Raw genomic sequence first — 21467 nt, forward strand, 5'->3', positions numbered from 1 at the left:
GAAAAAAAGAGGAAAGAGAAAGGAGCTTTTGGGAGAGGAGAGCACTCATTCCATTTGGTTTAATTTGTTTTGCTCTTTTCCAGGTTGGTTTATATTTTTGGGTGGGGGTTAGTAGATTTATTTTGCAGATGACAGTGAGAAGAGACAGCAGCAAAGCAAAGGTTTATTTTAATTTTCCCTCAAATTTGAAGATGAAAAGCATATGAAATTAATTGGGAGGTACAGTCAGCACCACTCAGTGCTCCACTCTTGCTGACCCATTAACAACATTTGAGTGTTGTGGGAAAGATGAATCCCCTCGTTAGACTGTTGTAGACAGTCTCTACAATAAATCATTTGGACATAGTTACTTGTTACAGGCACACAGCTGTTCTTACTGCCTCACGGCAGATCATTTACTGAGTTCATTTGTTGCAAGTAATTTCTTACTCTATTCTCTTGACTGACATTTGCCAGGTCTGACAATAGAAGGTGGGAATAAAATCCTGTGTTGGAAATGCATTTTTTCACTTCTTCTCTTGGAAAGACATTTGTTGCAGAAGTGCAGACATACTCGGTTTTGTATTTGAGCATATTCATACTTGATGCTTCAATTATATTGTCTTGCTTTCAGTTTGAGGGGTCTGCCGTTGCATTGCTTTATTTTGTCATAATCACAAAAGTAGTCCTGTTTACTTTCTTGGAGACCAAGTGTAACTTCTTGGGTGTTAGACATCTAGATCTGGAGCTCATCTCCTCATAATTACAAAGAATTTTTAAAATCAGCTCCAAAATACATGAGCTGCATGGGTGAGGAGAGCAGACAGGATACCAGGACAGCACTACTTCGGTATAGTTGTTCCAGTGGAACTCCCTCCCTGGACAAAGCATTAATAAAGACATTCTTTCATAAGAGATACTCCACCCAGGAATGTTTCAGGGTGCAAGTGTTCTATTGTGTCTTGTTTGTGGAGGAGGTACTATTATTACTTACCAATGATACTGTGCCACCAGTGTGTTTAGTGGTTTGTAAACACTAATGAAAATAGGTCCTTGAAGCCCTGAAGGGCTAATATGCTAAAGAAGTGCCAATAGAAGCAGAAACGGCAAGGAAGACTGGGATTTAAAAACCTTTACTCGGTTTGGTAAACAATTACTATCATAAGAATCCCATTTTGGGACTTCCCTTGTTTGACTGGGGGTACTGTAACCAAATGCAATTGGTAAGTTGCATATCAAGTGTTTTACTCATTGTGTTTTTTAATAGTCCTGTCTTATGGTGGGGTCTAGGCTCACGGTCTGGGGCTTCACAGAGGGTGGGAAAGAGAAGTAGAAATGGCCAGGGGCAGGTAGACACTGTATGTGCCATTTTCTCTGTTGGTTTTTACTCTGTCCATCTGGGCTAAGTAGATCAAAGTCTGTGATGTAGCTCCAGTTTTATATATACAAAGCAGAGTCTGGACCAGCATTGCTTCCAGCTCCTTTCATAGTGAACTAATTTTAGTGTCAGTCCTTTCCTCTGAAGATTTGCACTTGGTGTTTGAGGGCAGGGGGTTTCCTACGGTCTGTGTGGTGGCAGAAGGAAGAACCTTTTGAAGTGTGTAATATTTGGAAGAGCCTGTCTGTAGGGCACTGAATGTATTTCTTCTTTTGTCAGGTTACTGAGGCGGTGGTGGCTCCCCACAGTTGCTCCCCACCGGGCTGGCAGGGCAGGGCCTGGCCACCAGGGCCTGTCCCCGGTGACACAGACGGGCACCCCAGCGATCGCTGTGGTGGCGTGGCAGGGCAGGGCCAGGCTGTGGGACTGAGTCACGCTCAGGGCTGGGGTCAGGCCTGCTAGGGGCAGCTGGGTCCACCACGGTCTGGTGGTCATGAGGCAGGGCTAGAGTGATGGTGCAGGGCCACGGTCAAGCCGAGAAGCCATGTCAGGGTCGGGCCTGGTGACAGTGCCCGGGGTCAGCCGTGGCCCTGTGGTGGCCAGGCAGGTCAGGGGTGAGGTGCCTGGGCTTGAGACCAAGTTGGTGTCAGCCAGGGCAGAGACCAGGCACACACAGAGCTGGGGACGCATCTGGGGCTGGAACTGGAGCACGGCCCAGCGGGACAGCGTGTGCTGAAACACAGCTCCATGGGGAAAGAGGGCTCGCCCATGCTGGGGCCTGTGGCTCTTGTCTTCACAACACCTTTCTCTAAGGACACCCAGCTCTGGATCCAGGGCCCAGACAGCCCAGACAGGAGCAGGAAGGACATTCTCTGGGCACTTTCACCCATGCTCATTCGAACACAGGCCTTATGCCAGGTCTTTCAGACTGTTGAGACTAATGTTTGCATTTTCAAGTGACCAAACAGTGTAAAAGTGAAAATCACAAAGGCTATTATTGTTATTATTGAGCTCACTTTCTGATATCACTAGGGCTGCCTAAGGTAAGATGGTGTTGAAATTGATGAGATTTAAGCAAAGATTTACTGTTAAGTCATAGGAAGACATTTTCCAAGTCCAAGCTTAATGGTAAAAGTAGAATTTCTTGAAGTCTGTCTATATAAATAAATTGACCAGGCTGCAAGAATAAATAGACACAGCAGAGCAAATTAGCAAGACTAACTATGGAGTAGACAGTCAATATGGGAAGTTATTCCAGAATAGCTAATGCAGAACAGTCCAATTTTTTCAGGTTTTCCATAGACTTGTGACCCAATTACAGTGTTGCGCACCTTGTAGGAAGTCTGCACACTTCCCAGGTTTGACCTTTCCAATAGTAATGTCTCTATATTCTCAACACCCTCCGTCTCCTCCACAATTCAAGTGCAGGAGTTAAATTAATAATTGACTTTAGTTGGAACTGGAAATTGCCATTAGGTAGAAGAAGACAGCTTTCCATACTAAGCAAGCAGAAAGTCACTGAGGTGCCTGTATGAGGAGAAGAGAATGATTTTGTCATGCTGACAGCTTCTACACATTGTGTCCCAACACTTTCAAGTCCTTGCATGTATTTCAGAAATCATAAATTGGTTATGCCGGTAATTCAAAAAAGTGTTTCTCAGAAACACGCCTGATTCATATTCAGAGTGTCTGGCTATCTCTCCATGTGTACTGGCACAGCTGTGCTCCAGTGGTGTGCTCGGGTTACGAGTGTCACGTACACCTGTCAAAGGCCGCAGGACCTGCTTTCTGTAGGGAAGCCCAAGGTGCTGGAGTTTTGCTGGACTTGATCCCTGATGTACTTCAAACTCCTGCATCTGGATAGACATACAGCACTTGCACCTCCTGCAGACATGGCTCTCAGCCTGGCTAACAGCTGGGAGCAAAGCTGCTTGGGCTGTGTGTCAGGACTTCAGCTGATGTTCACTGGTTTCTGTCAGATACTGTTCTGATGGCATTTGAAAATTGGTGTATGTGTCCATCTCCTTTTCTTCTCTTAAATTTGGGTTTTGTCAATGGTTTGTGTATACTGAATTTAATCATCCTGTAAAATCTTTTTTCTCTCTGAATCTGGCTTTCAAATCAAGTGGAGTTTGGCCCACTGGAATTTTGAATTTTGGACACAGAGACCCCATTTTCTTTTCTATTCCAGAAATTTAATACAGGACTGTGTAAACTAAGGCCTGACCTCAGTTTGGTCTTTCCTGTACTTGTTTTAAATTGAAAAATTACTTATTTTCTTGGAGCTTACAATCTGAAAAAAGTATTTAATGCAAGAAATTCATTAAAGCAGGTAGGGAAAATGGGATTTGTTCTGAGGACATGTGCATCTAAAAGTTCACATGAAATTTATTTCTAATCCTTCTTTGCAGCTAAATTATTATTTACATAATAAAGTTTACAGTGTTAACTACAATAAACTGTGTTTAAAGGTCTGTGTTTTAAACTCTTAACCGAAATGATCTTCTTATTCTCAGTCTTATCTCAGAAATAAATAAATCCATATAGTGGTACTGTATTAACTGTGAATAAACACATCAAAACCACAAAAGCTAAGAGTAAATGATGAAAATTACAGTATGTTTATACTTTACAGCATATAAATTACATAGAATTTATTTAGTTGTTGGAATAATCAAGGAATTGTAACACTCTGCTTGCCATGTCTTTGGACTTTTAGATCAGTAGGGATATGAGTGCAGAAAGCTGCAGTCAGGAAAAGCTGCAGCAGCATGTCTGGGGTGCTCTGCAGTCTCTTTCTCCATTATAGATTTGTGTGTTCTTAAATGCATATTTATATGAGTATATTTGTGTGTTCTTTAATATATGTAAAATTATACATATGTAAATATAATATTTTAAAGTATTACTATACTATAATTTTTCAATTTCCAGTGGAAGAGTTGTTATAAATTATGAGAGTCTAAGGTACTATAGAAGAGGATCTCTGTGTAAGTATATATTACATACATGTATATGAGCATTACACTTCCAGATGAAAAACACCCACTGTGTCTACTTTTAAAGCTTTCATTAATGCTTTTGACCTCTTTCCTTAATTTAAAGCAATGTAAATGAGGCTTTTGTAGTGTTACAGTAACACATAAACTGTGTGCAAGTACACTGACCTGTCTTACTTCAGTTGTCCAGAACTGTAAACTCTGCTCAATGTGAGACTCTGCACAATTATCTGAGATTTCAAAGGTGTTTTTTGAGAGCCCTAGGCTTCAGGCTTAGCTCTGTACAATCCTGTTTGGAGCCTCTCGGTTTCAGAACTCTGTCCAGACCCATGGGCCATCATACACAAACCTGCTTGTAGAGGTGAGGATATGCTTTTTTTTATTGGATCCAATTCCCCTCTTTCTCAGAGGTTCTCACCTGGCCTGTGTTTTGTTTCTTGTTTTTTGGTGGGTTTTTTTTGTTTGGTTGGTTTTTTCTTATATTGTTTATTAGGAAAGGTTTTGCATTAAGAGAGCCAAACAATAACATGAGGAATAGCATCTGCATTGTATGTCTTTGTAAGGCAGTTAACTTTACAACACATGACTGAGCTGTAAATTACTTGCAATAGACTGTCTCTTTGCATGCTATCAATATAAAAGTTGATTGTAATCAACTAGCAGCTCTACCCTGGCAGAGTAAATATGTCTGCTGTTAATCATTAACTTCAGATTTATTGAGACCTGATCCTCAGCCTTTCAACCCATCATGTGGTATGCATGGTATACATCTTATATTTCCATGTAAGATTTCTGGGACAGAAATTCAGGAGCTCAAAACTTAAACCTGGCATAAAGTGTTTTTGAACTGAGACTACATCTATGACTGCAAATAAATCAGAATCTTTACATGGAGAATTATATCCATTGCCTCTGTTAGCATGTATTAATATTAATAGAAATTCCTATTAATGAAGTAATCTCATTAGACACATTAATTTCTACCATTCAGAAACTATGTGACACACTTGAAAGATGATAGGTGGCTTTTCTTTCCATTGCATCATGGGTTTGTTTTGTTATTACCATATAATATTGGTAGGTAGCTTGCAAGTATTAACAGCATAGTGAAATTATACCCCTTTTCTAGACTGTCATTTGTAGCCTACAGAGACATTGTAACCAATCGATAAAAGTCACAGAATAGAGCTTTCCCCAGTTTTGTATGCATTGTGAAGGGAGTCAGCCTAAGCTGGAGAGTCACCAGCAGCTGTGACATTCCTAGTGGTATTCCATCTCATTCACTCTTAGTGACCCTGCCCAAAGGACTAAAAGATTTCATTTTCTACGTATGTATAACCGCTAAAAGATCAGTACTTACAGTCTTTTCTTGTTTGTTCTAGCAGGGCTGAAATGATGTTTTCACTGTAAACACAGGGTAGCTGTTAAATCGTTTCATGTTAAAAGTAATGTTTTGAGGCATTGTTACACCTTGAGATGCATGATTAATCATCCTCCGCTCCCGTGGTCTCAGTTTTCAATGCTCTGTTTTGAAAACTTAACTTTTTGAAGACAGCCATTGAGCTTCTCATTTCAGAGCTTTAACTGAGAGCTTCTGATTCCTGAACTGCCAGAACAGAGAGGAGTTATGTAGTCAGCTTGAGAATTAACCTTTGTTCTTGCCCTTACAACATTTCCTAGTTTTCCATTTCAAAGGAAAGTGTCTTTCCATGCTCTTGCTCAGGAAAGCAGACAAAAGCTTCAAGGGGAAAGGAGTGTTGGACTTGATGAAGGAAAACAGGAGCTAGTGTAAGTCAATGCTTTAATTTCACACAGTTTAATGTGAGAAGTTAATGGATGCCACCGGATTAGGGTATCTCAAAGCAGGTGATCAGTTTTAATTTAAAAGAATAAATTTGCTGAATAGAAATAGTGTAATAATGTCAGATTTTGTGATTTATTCTACTTTTTAATTAAGAAGAGGAGAGGTGGAAATGGAAGGGGTTTCCACACGAGCAGACAAGGTAGAGCTTTAGTAAAGGCAAAAATATATTTTGCCTTTAGCTCACATATTCCCTGACTGTATCACAGACAATGTGCAGTCTGGGAGCAAAAACAAGAGAAGATTAATTCCCTTTTTACTTTCTTTTGCCTTCTGTCTCTTGGTTTTGCACATTACTGGAATCTAAATATTTAGGGGTAATTATGAGCTCATCATGCGACCATAAAAGTGGAATTGAAAACATATGCCATACAGTTCAGTGCTGGGCACCCCTGTCCTTCAGGTGACTGTTTCGTGGCACTTCCAGTTGCTCCTTTCCATTCAGGGGTGTCACCACTAGGGGACTCTCCCTCCCGCAGCCTGACCTGGTGCCTGTTCAGGAGAGTTAAAGTCCTTTTCCATTACATTTATTGATGCGTGGGTCCTGGTCAGTAAGAGACCTGAACCCACACACTCTTTGTTCTGCATTGTTGTGCCACATCCTCTTTGCCCATGCACATCTTTAGTTCTATCGGTCACATACTCAGATAAATAAATCCAAGGGCAACTAAGTGGGTTAATGGGCATTATAAAATGAAGACATAGTAGTGAAAATGACAGAAGAATAGAAAGGATGAACACTTAGATAGAAAATTATTATTTCAGAGGAAGAGAAAATTAAATTTGAGCCTTTGATTGGCAACGACCTAGCAGGTTAGATTCAAGCATTATTGGCAACACATTTTGTTCATCAAAATAGAGGAGACCTTGACTTTTCAGAGAATTACTGAAGAAATTCTTAATTTTACAAATATCAAATAATAAAAAAAAGTGAATTCTTGGTTAGATCTTTTTACACGGTCTTCTAGTATGTGCAACCAAAACACAGGAGTCTTTTTTCCTCTGTGATTCTTCCATGTGTGCATAGTGTCTTATATGTAATAATGAGGCTGACTTGGTTCATTTTTATTAGCCAAACAGACAACAGTAAGAAAGAAAAATAAACAAAACATGCTTTAACGTGAGTAAAAGTATACCAGCTCCCAGGAATAAAGAGTGCCTTAGAAAAAAAAAAACCTGTTTTGTGTCTTACATGCTAGGAAAGAGTTTGTTGACTCATTGTTTTTCTTCCTGGTAGGATTAACCTGCCACAGGAGCTTTTCTGGCACCTTGGAAACCATAATGTTGTTGTTATTGCTATTATATGTTTCTAGGAAATGACAGATAACAAATTTTTTCAAATTACTTCAGCTGTGGCAGCCTTTGCCTTTGTCAGTAATACTTCTTTTCCCCTTTTTTTTTTCTAAATAAGATGACAACTTGGAAGTATGTCTTTAAATTATTTTCATAAAATCCAAAGGAGCTGTAAGTGAAAAAGTATACTTGCATATATGTTTGTCCTGGTTTGGGACAAATTTGGAAGGGAACTTTCAAAAGGATGTTCTCTAAAAGGCAAATTTCAGTGGCCCTTCTCCTCACCTGTTTGGAAAATAAACCTCTTTCAAGAAAAGTGGAAAAAAAACTTAAGAAGCAGAGCATTCACAGATACGAGAAAAATGTAAAATATTAAGCAATGGAACCTCTCGTTGCTCTGAAGAGATGGCAAATTCAGAGAGAGTCCTTTTGTAGTTCAGAGTACTTTTTGTGGGTGTGTCCTCTGCTTTTTCAGAGTCTCTCCAGTGCAGCTCTTCAGTGCAGCTTGGGGGGCCTCTGGACAATAGTCCTGGGGTTCCCGGACTGAACAATGGCTGGACAGTTCCAAAAAAACCCTTCTGGCCTCAGCTAATGAGAGAAAAACCAGTGAAAACAGCAAGGGAAAACTGCCTGTGTGTCTGCGGAGTGGAGAACTTCGAGAGCACTGCTAATCTCTAGGTTTTGAATACAACCGTGCAAAAAATCCCACCGTTTTTCCTTCTCCCCAACTTTGCTCTCTGACCTAGTTTTAAAGGTGCAGAACTTATTTCTGGGCTAAACAGATGAATGGGGATACAATCCAGCATCATAAAATCACCCCAGGACAGTGTTTTAGAGCTACTTGTGGCTGTGAAAACAGCCAGAGTTTTCTAGAAAAATAGCTGGTTATAGAAATGATGGAGTTGTACAGTTCACCAGTGCAGCACAACGTATAAAGCAGTGAGAAGGGGATAAGTTGAAATAAAAAAAATAAAATAAAATAGGAAAGAACGGGTTCTTCAGGCATTGTTTTTTAACATGTCTAGCCTTTTCTTCCTGACAAAGCAAGGAATATGAACAGAATAAAGAGAAAAGCTTGGTTTAGGTTGCTGCAAGTCATCTGCCCTGCTGTATTTTTCATCTAATGCTTTCAACACTATTTTTATCTGCAATCCTTTCAGTCTTTAGACACTGAGAGCTTTGATCCAATGGGCAAATTTGATCTGCTTATCCTTCACCTGGTACAATTCCTCATTCTTTGTAGTTGCTGTTTATTTGTTCTCTTATGAGGTGTGTGTGGTAAGAGTCCTTAAGGACCAAATCCTCCTCTGCTAAATTCAATGTGAATAATAATTTCTGCTTTGACAAAAATGGGATTGAATCCTCTGTCCTCTGCAAAAAAACAATGTCCCAAAATGTCCTATTTGGCAATTCAGTTTCTACTACCTCAAACACGTGTTCCTCTTTATATTCAGAGTGAAGATGGTAAGGAAAATGCCTTCCCTCTTGCAGTAGCAATTGAAGTGTCTTATTATCCTAACAGAAAGTGGCAGGGGAGGCTACACATCTATTGACAGTATTTATGATAACCCACATGAAAGTCTAGAGCATACAAATATTTAGGTTAACTTTGCCCTGGAGATGTCTGTAAGAAATACTGGGACATCCTTGTGCCAATAAGGAAGAGATGTTTTTAAAAACAGTGCAGAGAAGTAGCTCCTGAGTGATTCATTAATTTAGATGCTGTGTAGAATAATAGATGGGAAAAGATAATGAGCGTGAGGTCATTTAGGGTTGCTGCCTGCACTGGTTTGTGGAGTAGTCTTCTGTAGGTAATCCTGGGAATGGATTTTGCCTTCAATCCCACAATAGTTTATAGATACTTTTCCCAGTCACAATGATATTGTCTCCTCTCAAAAGGTAGTGGCTCCAAGTGACAAAATAGTTGTAGGCAAATGAGGAGTAAGGACAGATGGAGCAGGCTGGGAAGCAGGATTAGTACATTTGGTTTAGAGGGCAGTGTTTTGACACTCTTAAAGTGCAGTGTCTCAATCCGTAATGTGCAATCCGAGTAACAATAGTGCTGCCTCAGAGGCAGGTTCATTGCAATACTGATTGCAGATACCATCTCCTGCTGTAATTGTTTCTTGAGATGGGCTTTCCTTCTGGCTCACAACTCTCGTTCATTAGTATCGTGAGGGGGCACGTAAACTTGACAGAGCAGCTACGTAGGGAAATGATGCGGTTTGGCTGGAAGTCATCGCGAAGGAGAAATACTTAATAGTCCTGCAATATTGCAACTACATATCGTGTCTCATACTCGTTAACTCCTATTCGTTACTCCAATAACTACATAGATAGGGTTCAATATACGGGCTTGTGTGTGTACATAAATATGCACAAGAAGTTTAAAGGATTTATTTGATGAGTTGGGCATGACAGCACAATTCAAAAGCGGCATATTCACAGATAACGACTGTATATAATGCCAAACAAGTACCAGTAGAGACTTTACAGTGTTTAAGCATTGAAGTCAGTGTTGAAGTCAGTCCGTTTCTCAGTGCGAGGCATGTTCGTGCAGTGCCTGGTATGGGCGACGTCAGAGTGATTGCGGGTTTTTTCTATTTCCCTTTGCTCTGGAATGTGTAAATGTGCAGCAAATAGCTGTTTCTCTGTCCGTCCTGTCGCTTCCGGGCCGCGGGCGCTCGGCTGGCGGCACTGCCGCAGGAGGGCGCCCGGCGCCGCCCGCCGCTGTCCCGGGAGCGGCGGTCCCGGAGCCTCGGCCCGCGGGAGGAGCGGGACCGGCTCGTAACGTGTGCTCTCCGCTTTCGGGACTTCAGCAGAACCGCCCGCCTTGTCTGCCGGGCAGTCGCTGTGGCTACAGCCACTGCCCAAGCTGCTCATGCCTTTCTCTGTGCTTTTACTCCGCCCAGTGTCTTGGATCCCCTTCGGTAAGGCCACAGAAATGAGGTCATGGAGTTGGCTCTTGAGAGCACATCGTTCATCCCCTCCTGTTCCACATCAGTGTTAGGCTACGTTCCAGGCTGCACAGTGCATTTACGGTGTTTAGTCACTCCCATGGTACGGTAATATCTCTGACGATTAACATTTTTGCCTTTGTAATAAGTTTATTTGGAATGGCTAGTACTCGTGCATGCGGCTGTGTAATCTTCTTCAAGGGAAATACTCATTTCCCAAAAATATCTCCCTCCAGCCTTCCTGTCCATCAGACGCCACCAGGTGCACAGTAGGGGCTAATATGGACAGTGAACTCTATAAATTCCAGATCAAAATATATCAATTTCTAGACTAGATATTTAAGTTTGTTCTGTGAAGTCATATTGTCTCAAATGAGTTTTTATTTAAATTGATAACTGAAGTAACTTGTGTTCTCTGAGTGCATCTGTATTCCTAGACACAGATTTTTACCACTGATTAAGGAGGCAGATTTACATGAAAGCCTTGCTCAAACTTTAGTATTACATCTCCAGGCTGTGCATGAAGTCTTGTTTTGTTGCCATCAGAATCAGTTGGGGTGTGGATTTGCTGTATTTGCATCTATACTTTTGACACTAGTGTAATGTAATTTGAAAACAAGTTACTTTGCAAGTCCCTGCACTCCTTTGCAACTGTACCTTGTTCTTTTCTGTCCAGCTAAACAATTCATTCCTATGACCTCTTGGTCTAAAACCTGAACCTTCTACTAAATACCTTCTTCAGTTGCAGCCACATGTGTGTAGCATGCTCAGGCTGCACCTCAGTGTGTTAGAACATTCGTATTCATTATTAGTTGCCTCCATCCATGTTGAGCACAGGCAAAGTCACTATGCATCAAGGAAAGAGGAAAATGTGATAAACTTGTTGAACATGTTGCATGAATGTCTATGACCTGAATTCACAATTTACTGTTCTTTGCATGGAAAATGTGGACACCTCTCTGCCAGGGAGCAGAAAAAAAAAATCTTGAAAATAAAATAATAAATAATAATAAATAAAAAAAAATCTTGTTATTGCTTCTACTTAAATGAGTGAATAAATATCTCAAAAATTGTTTAAATTTATTTAGAGTGTTATTTATTCTAATTTGATTATTGGATCAACTTAATCTTACTTTCAGTTAGTTTTAGAATGCATATGGATTGCCTTATTCTTGCAAGGAAAAAAGATGCACTTCCTCAAGGAAGAGAGTAATGCAAGCATCCACTTGATTCATCCACTTAACCTGGTACCATAATCTCATTTGTTAAACTGTAGAATGTTGCTGTCACTAAAACTTTTATGTAATTGCTGTGAATGTATCATTGTCATCAAAGTCAGTCTCACTGACTTTGTAAAAGTCATTATATATAGAGATATACTGTAAATACTTAAATGAAGAACAGGGAGAGTTCCTAATGCTGGGCTGGTAATTTTTCCTTTTTTTTCCTTTTTAGCAAACTTCTGAAGAGAAAGAAGTCTGAAAAAGGTCTGCAGGGAGTGACTGGAGAATGGTTTGAAGAAATAAAAAGAAGAAAATTTCAGAATTACAGTGATGTCAATAGACTGTTAAAACCACCATTAGAGCATCAGCTAAGGAAGAGCAAAAACACCAGTAAGTTGCATTTGTCCATTTCCTTATCTAAGGAAATATAATCTATTATTATATAATAATGGTCACCAAACCAATGTTTTACAGCATGTTAGAGTGTAATGGTTAAGGAGTTTTGCACTGAGCTTCTCGTATCATAGTTTTACCAAAGTTGTATGTTCAAAATGGGTATGTTTCCTTAAGCAGATTCTGTTAAAAGCAGAGCTGGATTCACAACAGAAAATCCTGATATTGTTATGCCATATGGAATCATAGTATGGCCCAGGTTGCGAGGAAATCAGAAGATCTTCAAGTCCAGATTTTAATAGGAAAGGGAACCTGGATGAGATTATTTAGCACTGTTTGTAAATTCACATCTTGTAAACCTCTAGTGATGGGGTCTCTGCCATATCCCTGAGGAGGCTGTTCCACTGATTAATTGTTCTTACTGTAAAAAAAAGTCTTTATTAATTGAAATAAAATTGGTATAATTATAGTAAATACAGTAGTAGTTTCCCAATCAAAGCAGTGATATCTACATTATACAAAAAGTTTGTGGTTTAACCCCAGCTGGCAGCAAAGCACTACACAGCCACTCATTCCCCCACCTAAGAGAGGGCTAAAAGTGAATTGAGGCAAAGACAGTTGATAGATAAAGCAAAAGCCACGCACATAAGTGAGCAAAGCAAGGCATTCATTCAGCACTTCCCACAGTAAGGTGTTCAGCCATCTCCAGAGCTCCATCACATGTAATGGTGACTTGAGGAGACAAATGCCATCACTGTGAATGTCCCCCTCCCCTTCCCTCTTCTTCCCCTAGATTTTATACACTGAATATGATGCCATAGGGTATGGGATATCCATCAGGTCACCTGGAGCCAGCTGCCCCAGCTGTGTCCCCTCCTGCCTCTTTGTGCACCCCCAGCATCCTCATTAGTGGCGGGGCGGGGGGGAAGAGAGATACAGAAAAGCCTTGGCTCTGTGTAAGCCCTGTTCAGCAGCAAGGAAAACATCCCTCAGTTATCAACATTGTTCTCAGCACAAATCCAGAACATAGCCCCATATTAGCTACTATGGAAATAATTAACTATCACAGCCAAACCCAGCACATTCACACTCCTTGTTCCATACCATTTATATCACACTCAGGTTCCACATTATCCCCATTAACCACCCCACTGCTTTCATCTTGCCTCTGTTCCAGCTTAGACTTACCCATCTCCTGCAGTGTAGTCTCAGGGGTGTACCTGCTCCAAGTAGAGCCACAGTGTCTCCATGGATATACTTGCTGTGGCATGGACTTATCCACAGCCCCAGTGCATCTGAGGTGCACCTTTTCCAGCATGGCCTCCTCCATGGGCCACAATGCCTTCAGAAATGCACCTACTCCAACATGGCTTTACCCATGGCTGCAGTCCCTGCAGGGGAGTACTTGCTCTGTCGTGGTCTTACCCATGGCCACACACTTTGAGGTTCTCCAGCATGACCACATGCACAGCCACAGATGCTTCAAGGTGTACCTTCTATGGAGTTTTTCTTGGCCACAGTCCCTTCAGAGGTACACCATAACCATGGCACATAACCATTCCACTCTAATAAGCACAGGAGCCTGTCAATTAATAGCTGAACAGCAAGAACAGTGATAAATTAAGTCTAGCACATTCCACTGAGATCTGTCGTTATCTCAAACACTTTGGGCCCTACATAGGGCATCCTAAAGGACTCTTGTGGTTTAACCTCAGCCATCAACTAAGCACCACCCAGTGGCTCATTCAGGATGACCCTCATCAGGATGGGCAGGAGGCTAAAAGTGAGAGAACCTGTGAGTTGAGATAAAGACAGTTTAATAGGTAAAGGATAAGTCTTGCACATGAGGGGAAGCAAACTAAAGAATTAAGTTACCACTTTCTGTAGGCAGGCAGGTGTTCAGTTGTCCCCAGGAAAGCTGCACTCCATCACACACAATGGTTGCTTGGGAAGACAAACACGATCACTCTGAACATCCTCCCTTCTGTCTTTTCCCCTCAGCTCTATACTCTGAGCATAGTACTGTATGGTCTGGAATGTCCCTTGGGTCAGCTGGGGTCAGTTGTCCCAGCTGTGTCCCCTCCCAGCTCCCTGTGCACACTGAGGGTGGGGTGAGAGGTAGAAAGGCCTTAACTCTGTGTAAGTGCTGCTCAGCAGTGACTAAAACATCCCTGTGTTAACAACACTGCTTCCAGCACAAGTCCAGAACATAGCCCATGCAAGCAACCATGGAAAAAAGTAACTATGCCAGCCAAAACCAGCACCAAAAAAAAATGTTTTTTCCTAGTTTTCTTAAGAAAGCACCTAATGACATTTGGAATAAGTAGATGAGTTTGGGTGAGAAAGGTTAGAATACACCAGTGGAATTTTTTTTCTGGTAACAGTGGGCTAAAGGCATGCCAATGCTTGTGGCAGTGTCAAAGCCTGAAAAGTTGGCCTGACCAGGAAGCAATTTCTTGAGATCTCATTTCACAGGTTCTGATGCCCATCCAAAATGAACATGCAGAAGAAACATGGTGTCTCTATAAACAGCATGGTATTCTGTACAGTCTTTCATCTTCTATCCAGATAGAAGATACTATCCAGCATGATACATGCTTTTATTCCATTCACACTTCCGCATGTTTTCATTGAGCTCTTCCTATTTGTGCTTCATAGCAACTGGAAGCAGAGTCATGAATTTCAAAGAAAAGTGAAACCTTAAACATTTTACTGGTACTACAGACCTGCACAGAACAGATCTCAGTTTTTTCTGACCTTTTTTGCCCAACATCCCCTCTAGTCCTCAGCTACCTACTATTTTCTCTTTCAGAGATAGTCTGGTTGACTAAACTCTGTGTAATTGCTCTCTGGTATTTAACTTTGAAAACACCTGTTTCTGTTTCAGATCTGAAGAAGGGCTTGTGTGCCTCAGAGGCTTGTTTGATATTTCCAGCTGTATAAGCTGGCTAAATAAAAGGCACTACTTCTACCTGCAAGCCTTGCTGTGTCTACATCCCTAGACCATCCTGGCTATGGCAGAGTGCTATTAGGATTCTCTTGATGTCACCTGCTCTGTCGAGTCAATGCCACCAAGAGATTAGGCTCTGAAAGGATTAAAGAATGCAGCATTTTGAAGTACACAGAGATTGTCATTGAAGGAAAGGCCATGTATTACACATAGGATTTAAATTACATGACATGAATAATTTTGGACAATGTCCATAATGCTGCTCTTTGCTATTGTTATAAATGAGACTTCGCTCTAATTTCTGGGTTTGCTTTCTCCTACAGTCAATAGATAAGCCATTTTCAGGCTGTTGTATTGTTTCAGGCATGTGTTGCATTAAATGGAAAAGAAAAAAGAAATGCCTTGTTCCTGAGTGATGTCTTGTTTCCTCATATCCTCCAGTTCACTGTAGTGTGCTGCAGGTCCTTCAGTTTCTTTCCCTTATCTATAAACAATACTAATCCTCATCTTCCCACCAAGTGCCAGCCACTTTTACAGGCAGACTGAGTTTATGCTCTATTTGAAGAAAACAAGTCATAACCTTCCTAAAGAAATCATTCACAATATCTTGCATTGAAAATACACATGTGATATGCAGTTTGTAGCAGGAAAAAAAAGGTACCCCAGTGGCCACAGGAATCACATTGTAAGGAATTATATGATACAGAGAACACATTAGTCTGAGTTAGTGTTATGTAGTTACATTACAGTCAGGTCATTGTATATTCTGGGTTGTCACATTATATTTCTTACAAACGTAAAAAGAAAGTGAGTCGTGATTGTGGGTGCCTCAATTTTCAAGTGTTTGATTTGCCTGTATTTTAAAGCAGGTATAATTTTCAAGTGATTGAGTGCTGATTATTTTGTGAAAAGCAGCCTCATGTATCTCACATGCATCACCCAAAACAAATAATACCTCTTGAAACTTTAGACCTGTTTATCTTGCTCTGTCTTCTAGTTAGTCATTATAAACCAGTATGTCACACAGTCTGTCCAAAAATGTCAAAACTGGATTTTCCTGACATAAAAGGTAAGCAAAATAAATTTGTTTATGAAGACATAACATTTATGTATATTTTAATACTGTGTTTATTAAGAACTTGAAACAAATCAACTTTTTATCACATTTTTAGATCATAAAGAAATAAAAATGTCGTCCCGCACAAATCCTCAAGCACAAAAGACCACTTCAGCTTCCTTTCTGGGGTTCAGATCACCTTTTGCTTGGCTTTCCTCCTTTAGAAAATCAAGGAAAACTCAGACTCAGAAGCAAGCACGGTGAGCTATAATCAGAACATACATTATTTCTAGCTTTAAAAATGTCTATGAATTGTTCTGTGTTTTAGAACAAAGTTCTAAAGTTTTAGAAAACTCTGTTAAATTATTTTTCCAGTCTCTTGCTTTCCACCTCATTGGAAAGATTGGGCTTTTATTTGGTCCTGTAATGAGAGATTATCTGTATTGTGTCAGAAGAAAGAGGAGTAAGTCACAAGTAGTAGGTAGTCTCTTGGCTAAAGCTATTTTGTTCAGGTTTTGCATAAAGACTTTTAAATTACATGAGAGACTGTAGACTTAGGAGCAGTTGCATCCTATTTAATTCCCTCCCAAGAGGACACGTGGGGATCTGGTGCCCTATGGCTGTGATACAATAGGAAAGCACAGCTTTCCCAAGTCATGGCAGAGAGTACCAGCCCCAGGCAGCTCTGCTGCATCAGTTCCCACCACTTCTAGCCCAGAGGCAGTTTAGAGGCAGACCTGCAGCTTTAGCTCCAGCCAGGCAAACCGGACAGCTCTTGGCACTTTTGTCTTCTGTGCTTTGTCAGTGCTTTGATTTCAGTACTTTGGTTTGCTTTGGTTTTTGGTTCTGAACCAAAGACGGTCTCATACGCAGCTCTGGAGCTGCTGTTTGAAGAGCATCCTTCTTCTTTGCCATTCCCAGGACTGAAGGAGCTGTTCAGAGGGAAAGGGGTGGGGGAAGGCTACAGTCAGGCTGGTTAGGCTATCTGTTCTCTCTTAACTTTTGTCCTGTATGGCTGTATGTCAGCAACACGTGAATAAAGTCTTACTATTCTTGTGTGCATCTTAGGGTGATGCTTGGGACTGGCAATCACAGGTCGAGCTGCATTGTGCAGTGCTTTGAAATCTAAGTATAAAGGTGCAAGATCTTTGGTACAAAAAGCTGATTTTCACTCAGTGAGATTGGTATTCTAGTCTCTGCCTGGGGCTCCCTGCTGGCATGATGGTAAGACAAGGAACAGCTGTAATAAACAATGGAAGGGAATGAAAGCCTCTAAAGAAATTATGTTTAGTCTGATACATAGGTTTTGTAACACAGCAGCTTGCTATTGTACAGTGTTTGTATCAAAGCAGCAGATTTAAGGAGAGGTTTGAGTAGAGGCTGTGATGTTAGCTTTGTGGAAATTCACTGGTAACAATTCTCTTACATAACAACACAACATAGAGAAAGAATATGCAGTGTTAACACTGCTCCATACCTGTCATCTTCTCGTTCCTCTCTCTTGTGACCTCAAGAAATATAATGCCTCTCATCCTGGAACACAGAAATGCTGGGCTGCCATCTTCCCTGAAGATTGAAGGCACACTTGTGTAACTGAGAATCAGATTTCAAGGGTGCTTTATCCTGGTGCACAGTGAGGTAGCCAAAGCACATGCGAAGGTCGAGGCTTTGCTGTAGAATCTAAGCACCGGAATGATTTCTTAAGAAGGCAAAGAACCCAAACAGTGCCTACTCATTACATTAGCTTTTCTCGTGTGTGTTTATCTGGCTTTTCCATGGAAAGTCTATCGTATCTCAGGCTCAGATGCCTTTGATTTCTGACCGAGCACAACTTGAAAAATAAACAAGTCAATCCTGACGTGTAACTGAGCTGATTGCTACATTTTGTAGTCACGCCTCTCTGTTGAAAACTTCCCCCACCCTCTTATAGGTGTTGCCGTGGCATGTGGTTTGCTTTATGCATAGGCAAAGCACTGAAAAAATCTGGCTCTCACCAGGTAGAGTTATTTTGGAGAGCTAGTGAAACACTGTAGGACGCAGCACTGTAAATCCTGTAAGTAAGCGTAACTGGCAGAAGCTTTTCCATGGCTAAACATTAATGGCTGCTTAGAGGGTCCTTTCATTTCTGGAGAGAGAGTTTCATCAGCTGCAGTGGTATTTTACTGTAAGAATAAATGATGGATGCTGCAGGAAGGAGTGCGCTTACATGGAGTTACAGAAGATGCTAATAAAAGGTTTGTAACTGTAGTCTGAAGGCAGTGAAATGTTTGATCACTTTTGTTTCAAAGGTGTCAATGTTCTTGAATACATCTTTACTATTTTCTAATATTTTCTGGACAAAAATGCTGTATAATTGTGTTTTCAGCATATGTGAGTTATGTGTTTGGTTTTTAGTTGGCTTCTTATGTAGTATTGATAAGAATAGTATTGAAGAAAATGGATTATACTGACATTAGACAGCATGGTGATAGCCTGCAGAAGACAGGTGCCTTGCCTCTGTGGAAATACTAATTTGCAGCAGATTTTAATTCATGTTTTTTTATTATTGTTACCAGTAGTGATAGTCATCTTTTACTTTTAATCTTACATTTGATTGTCATTAAAGAGATACATATGTATGTAAGTGGAAAAGTATAAAATGGAATTTCTCATTTTCCATAGTGAGGAGTATTTTCCAGATGGCAAATATTTCTGAACTTGAACATCAATTTAGCTTCTTTCCTGCTTATGAATAATAGACAATATTCACAAGTATGCGCATATACATTGTGTGCAAAACAATGTAAGCATTGCTCAGTGTTGTTAGCCAAAAAAGAAAATGAATTACTGTTTTCTAAAATTAAGCAGTATTTCTCTGAAATTAAGAAAAACTTTAATTTTGAAATTCTAGAAAATTTAAAACAGTTCATAGAAAATAATAAGGCAGCAGTTTGGGAACTGCGGAGATTGGCATAGGGAAAAGATTAAAATAACCTCGTCAGTATAAGTTACCAGGGAGAAAAGTAAAGCAGGATGCAATGACCAGTTACTTCTGAGAGAACAGTGACAATAAAGACATAGATGAATTTAGAATAGTGCCAGAGGTGCAAATGAAAATTTAAATTTTGCCTAGACTATCAGAAGACATTTCTAACTGACATTTCTAACTAACGTGTCTACTTCACATAGGTTCATTGCAAGGAGCAATTAATACAGCATCAAGTGGGGAAAGATTTGTGCTCTTGTGTTTTGCCAAAGAGTGGCTTTGCACAGTAAAACTGAAGAAGAAAGCTTCTGACAAAGCTTTTGCATTTTTGTTATGCATATAAGTAAAACTAAGGTAACTTGCTAAGCCACAGGATTTTACTGAATTTAATTTGCAGGAAATCATTGTGAAAGCTCTGAAACTTAAGTTTCGTTGTTTTTTAGAAGTATTTAAACACAACTTTTTTTAAGTTTAAAAGAAAAGCTACATACATTTCTGAGCTCTGGTTCTGTAAACTTCATTCAACGGGAGAGGTAACCCTCTGATTTAATGGCTGTTTTTATTCAGAGCTACAAGGGAAAATTGGGAATTTCATTTTCAGACTGTCTAGCCAAATCCTAAGCCTGCTGAAGTCAACAGGCTTGTTTGGTTTCAGTTGGACCCCATGTCAGAGAGGAATCCTGGTTTTACAGTTCACAATTACAGAAGCAAAAACAAATTGCACCTTTCAACTGTTCTTCCCTGCCTGCAAGCACATTGCAAACAAATGACAAAGCACTTCAGGAGGAAAGGCTGGGCCACAAAGAACTTGCCAACAAGCCGGTTTATACTTGCTGTTGAAGCACAATAAAGTAGTCTACCTGAGCACAGGGAGGTTTTAAGAGCCTAAGAACAAGGTCATTCAAAAAGACTTTGAGACAAACAGGACTGAGCAGAACCATCTTTCCCTACTTCATTTTCTCCCAAGAATTAACTTCCTGGGAAAAAGGTTTCTGAGACAAGGAAGAACTGGTAATAAGCACAGGCTAATCAACATTTCCTTCAGGGCTTTTGAAGGGACTGGGTTTGCTTAGTTGTAAAACAAGGATCTGCAGACTCGAATAGACTCAGGGAAGTCTAGTCCTGTTCTTGTTTCTTTCGTTTATTTTGTGTTTGTCTGCAACTTACCCCATTGAACAGAGTACTTCTATGTTCAGGGCTTCTTGGCTTGTTCTAACTGCTGCATTACTCACGGACACTCGAGCCAGTTCTCTGCCAAGCTCTTGCAGCCTTAAATAGCTTAGGAAAGCAGATGAGCTTTCTACCATGTCTTAAAAATTAGTAAATAAAGGCTGTTTTGGGTGAGTAGCAGCAAGTTCAAAAGTTCCTACCAAAACCAATCTGCTGTCTGTCTCTCCTCCTTTGCAGGGACAGAGCATAGGTGAAATGGAAGAGAAAAACAATAGAATTGCAGATGCAAACCACTCAGAGATTAACAAGTATATAACTTAGGCTATGAATAGTACCTACTAATTTTTTTTTTTTGCTTGGTAAAAGAACAAATACCATCTTACCATAATGCTGGATTGAAACAACTACTTTATGACTGTTGCAGACATTGAGATGTCAGTAGGTTGAGTTTACTTTTGGCTGTGCAGTTATGAAGTTTCTAAGCTGACAAGGCCAAACTGAATGATACATTTTCCCAGCACTTTATTTTTGCAGAATTTTGGTGGGAGGGGGTGGGTTAAGGATGAATTCTTCATAAAGAAAGTTTTCTTAAGATGCTTCTCAACAGTTGTTAAAATGAGAAGCTGGATATTTACTACCTGATGAAATTACATCAAGTTCCTTTTCAAAGCCAACATTTAAATCCCTCTGCCAACAGATATGACAGTTCTGCTAGCCCAGCCTCAAAAGTGGAAGAAATGGCAACGGTAAGCTTACCAATTTATTGTCTGCAATGTTTAAATACAGATTTTTCAAAACCTAGTCCCCTTGGTATAGGCTATTGCTTTAATATCTGTTTAAATAGTATTCTTGCAGTTTTTGTTTCAAATGCTAAGTAAAATATCTATGTTGTGAACTTGTTGCACGTAGTAGACTGAGCTTGTCTGTTAAAGTCCAAAGCTTTCCTAGCTAGGCCCTACATCTAGCTCTGCCAGATTTCATTTCTCTCATAATGACAGAATCATTGCATGGATCTTTTCCTAGGTCAAGACCTTCACATATCTTGGCAACTGTAACCAACCTGTAAATAGATCAAAACTCACACTAAACAATAATCTAGTGTATTTACTTTGTTTCGTTTCATTTGTACAACGATGAAAAAAGAGTAGCTGGCTTGGGCAGGCAGTAAGCTAGAACTGTTTGTGCAACATTTCTATGCACAGAGTTACCACATAAATGTAAATTTTGAAGTAGAAATTTTTT

At 40.2% G+C, this 21467-nt stretch overlaps 1 protein-coding gene across 2 annotated transcripts in view; it reads left to right on the top strand.

Moving 5' to 3' along the window:
- The window catches only part of EXPH5 (exophilin 5), a 37038-nt gene that overhangs the window by 4997 nt on the left and 10574 nt on the right, over positions 1-21467 (top strand). Inside the window, exons 2-4 of one of the 2 annotated variants that reach the window (XM_088051592.1) lie at positions 11923-12080; positions 16206-16350; positions 20923-20971. In XM_088051592.1, the coding sequence (XP_087907718.1) occupies positions 11923-12080; positions 16206-16350; positions 20923-20971 (352 nt within the window). Of the gene's footprint in view, positions 1-11922; positions 12081-16205; positions 16351-18133; positions 18325-20922; positions 20972-21467 lie in introns of those variants that run through there. The other variant, XM_088051593.1, reaches the window with a different exon arrangement.

This window comes from Pseudopodoces humilis, chromosome 2, assembly GCF_049639895.1.
Source record: "Pseudopodoces humilis isolate 2021_Gansu_Grassland_sample_001 chromosome 2, ASM4963989v1, whole genome shotgun sequence".
Classification (NCBI taxonomy): Eukaryota; Metazoa; Chordata; class Aves; order Passeriformes; family Paridae; genus Pseudopodoces; species Pseudopodoces humilis.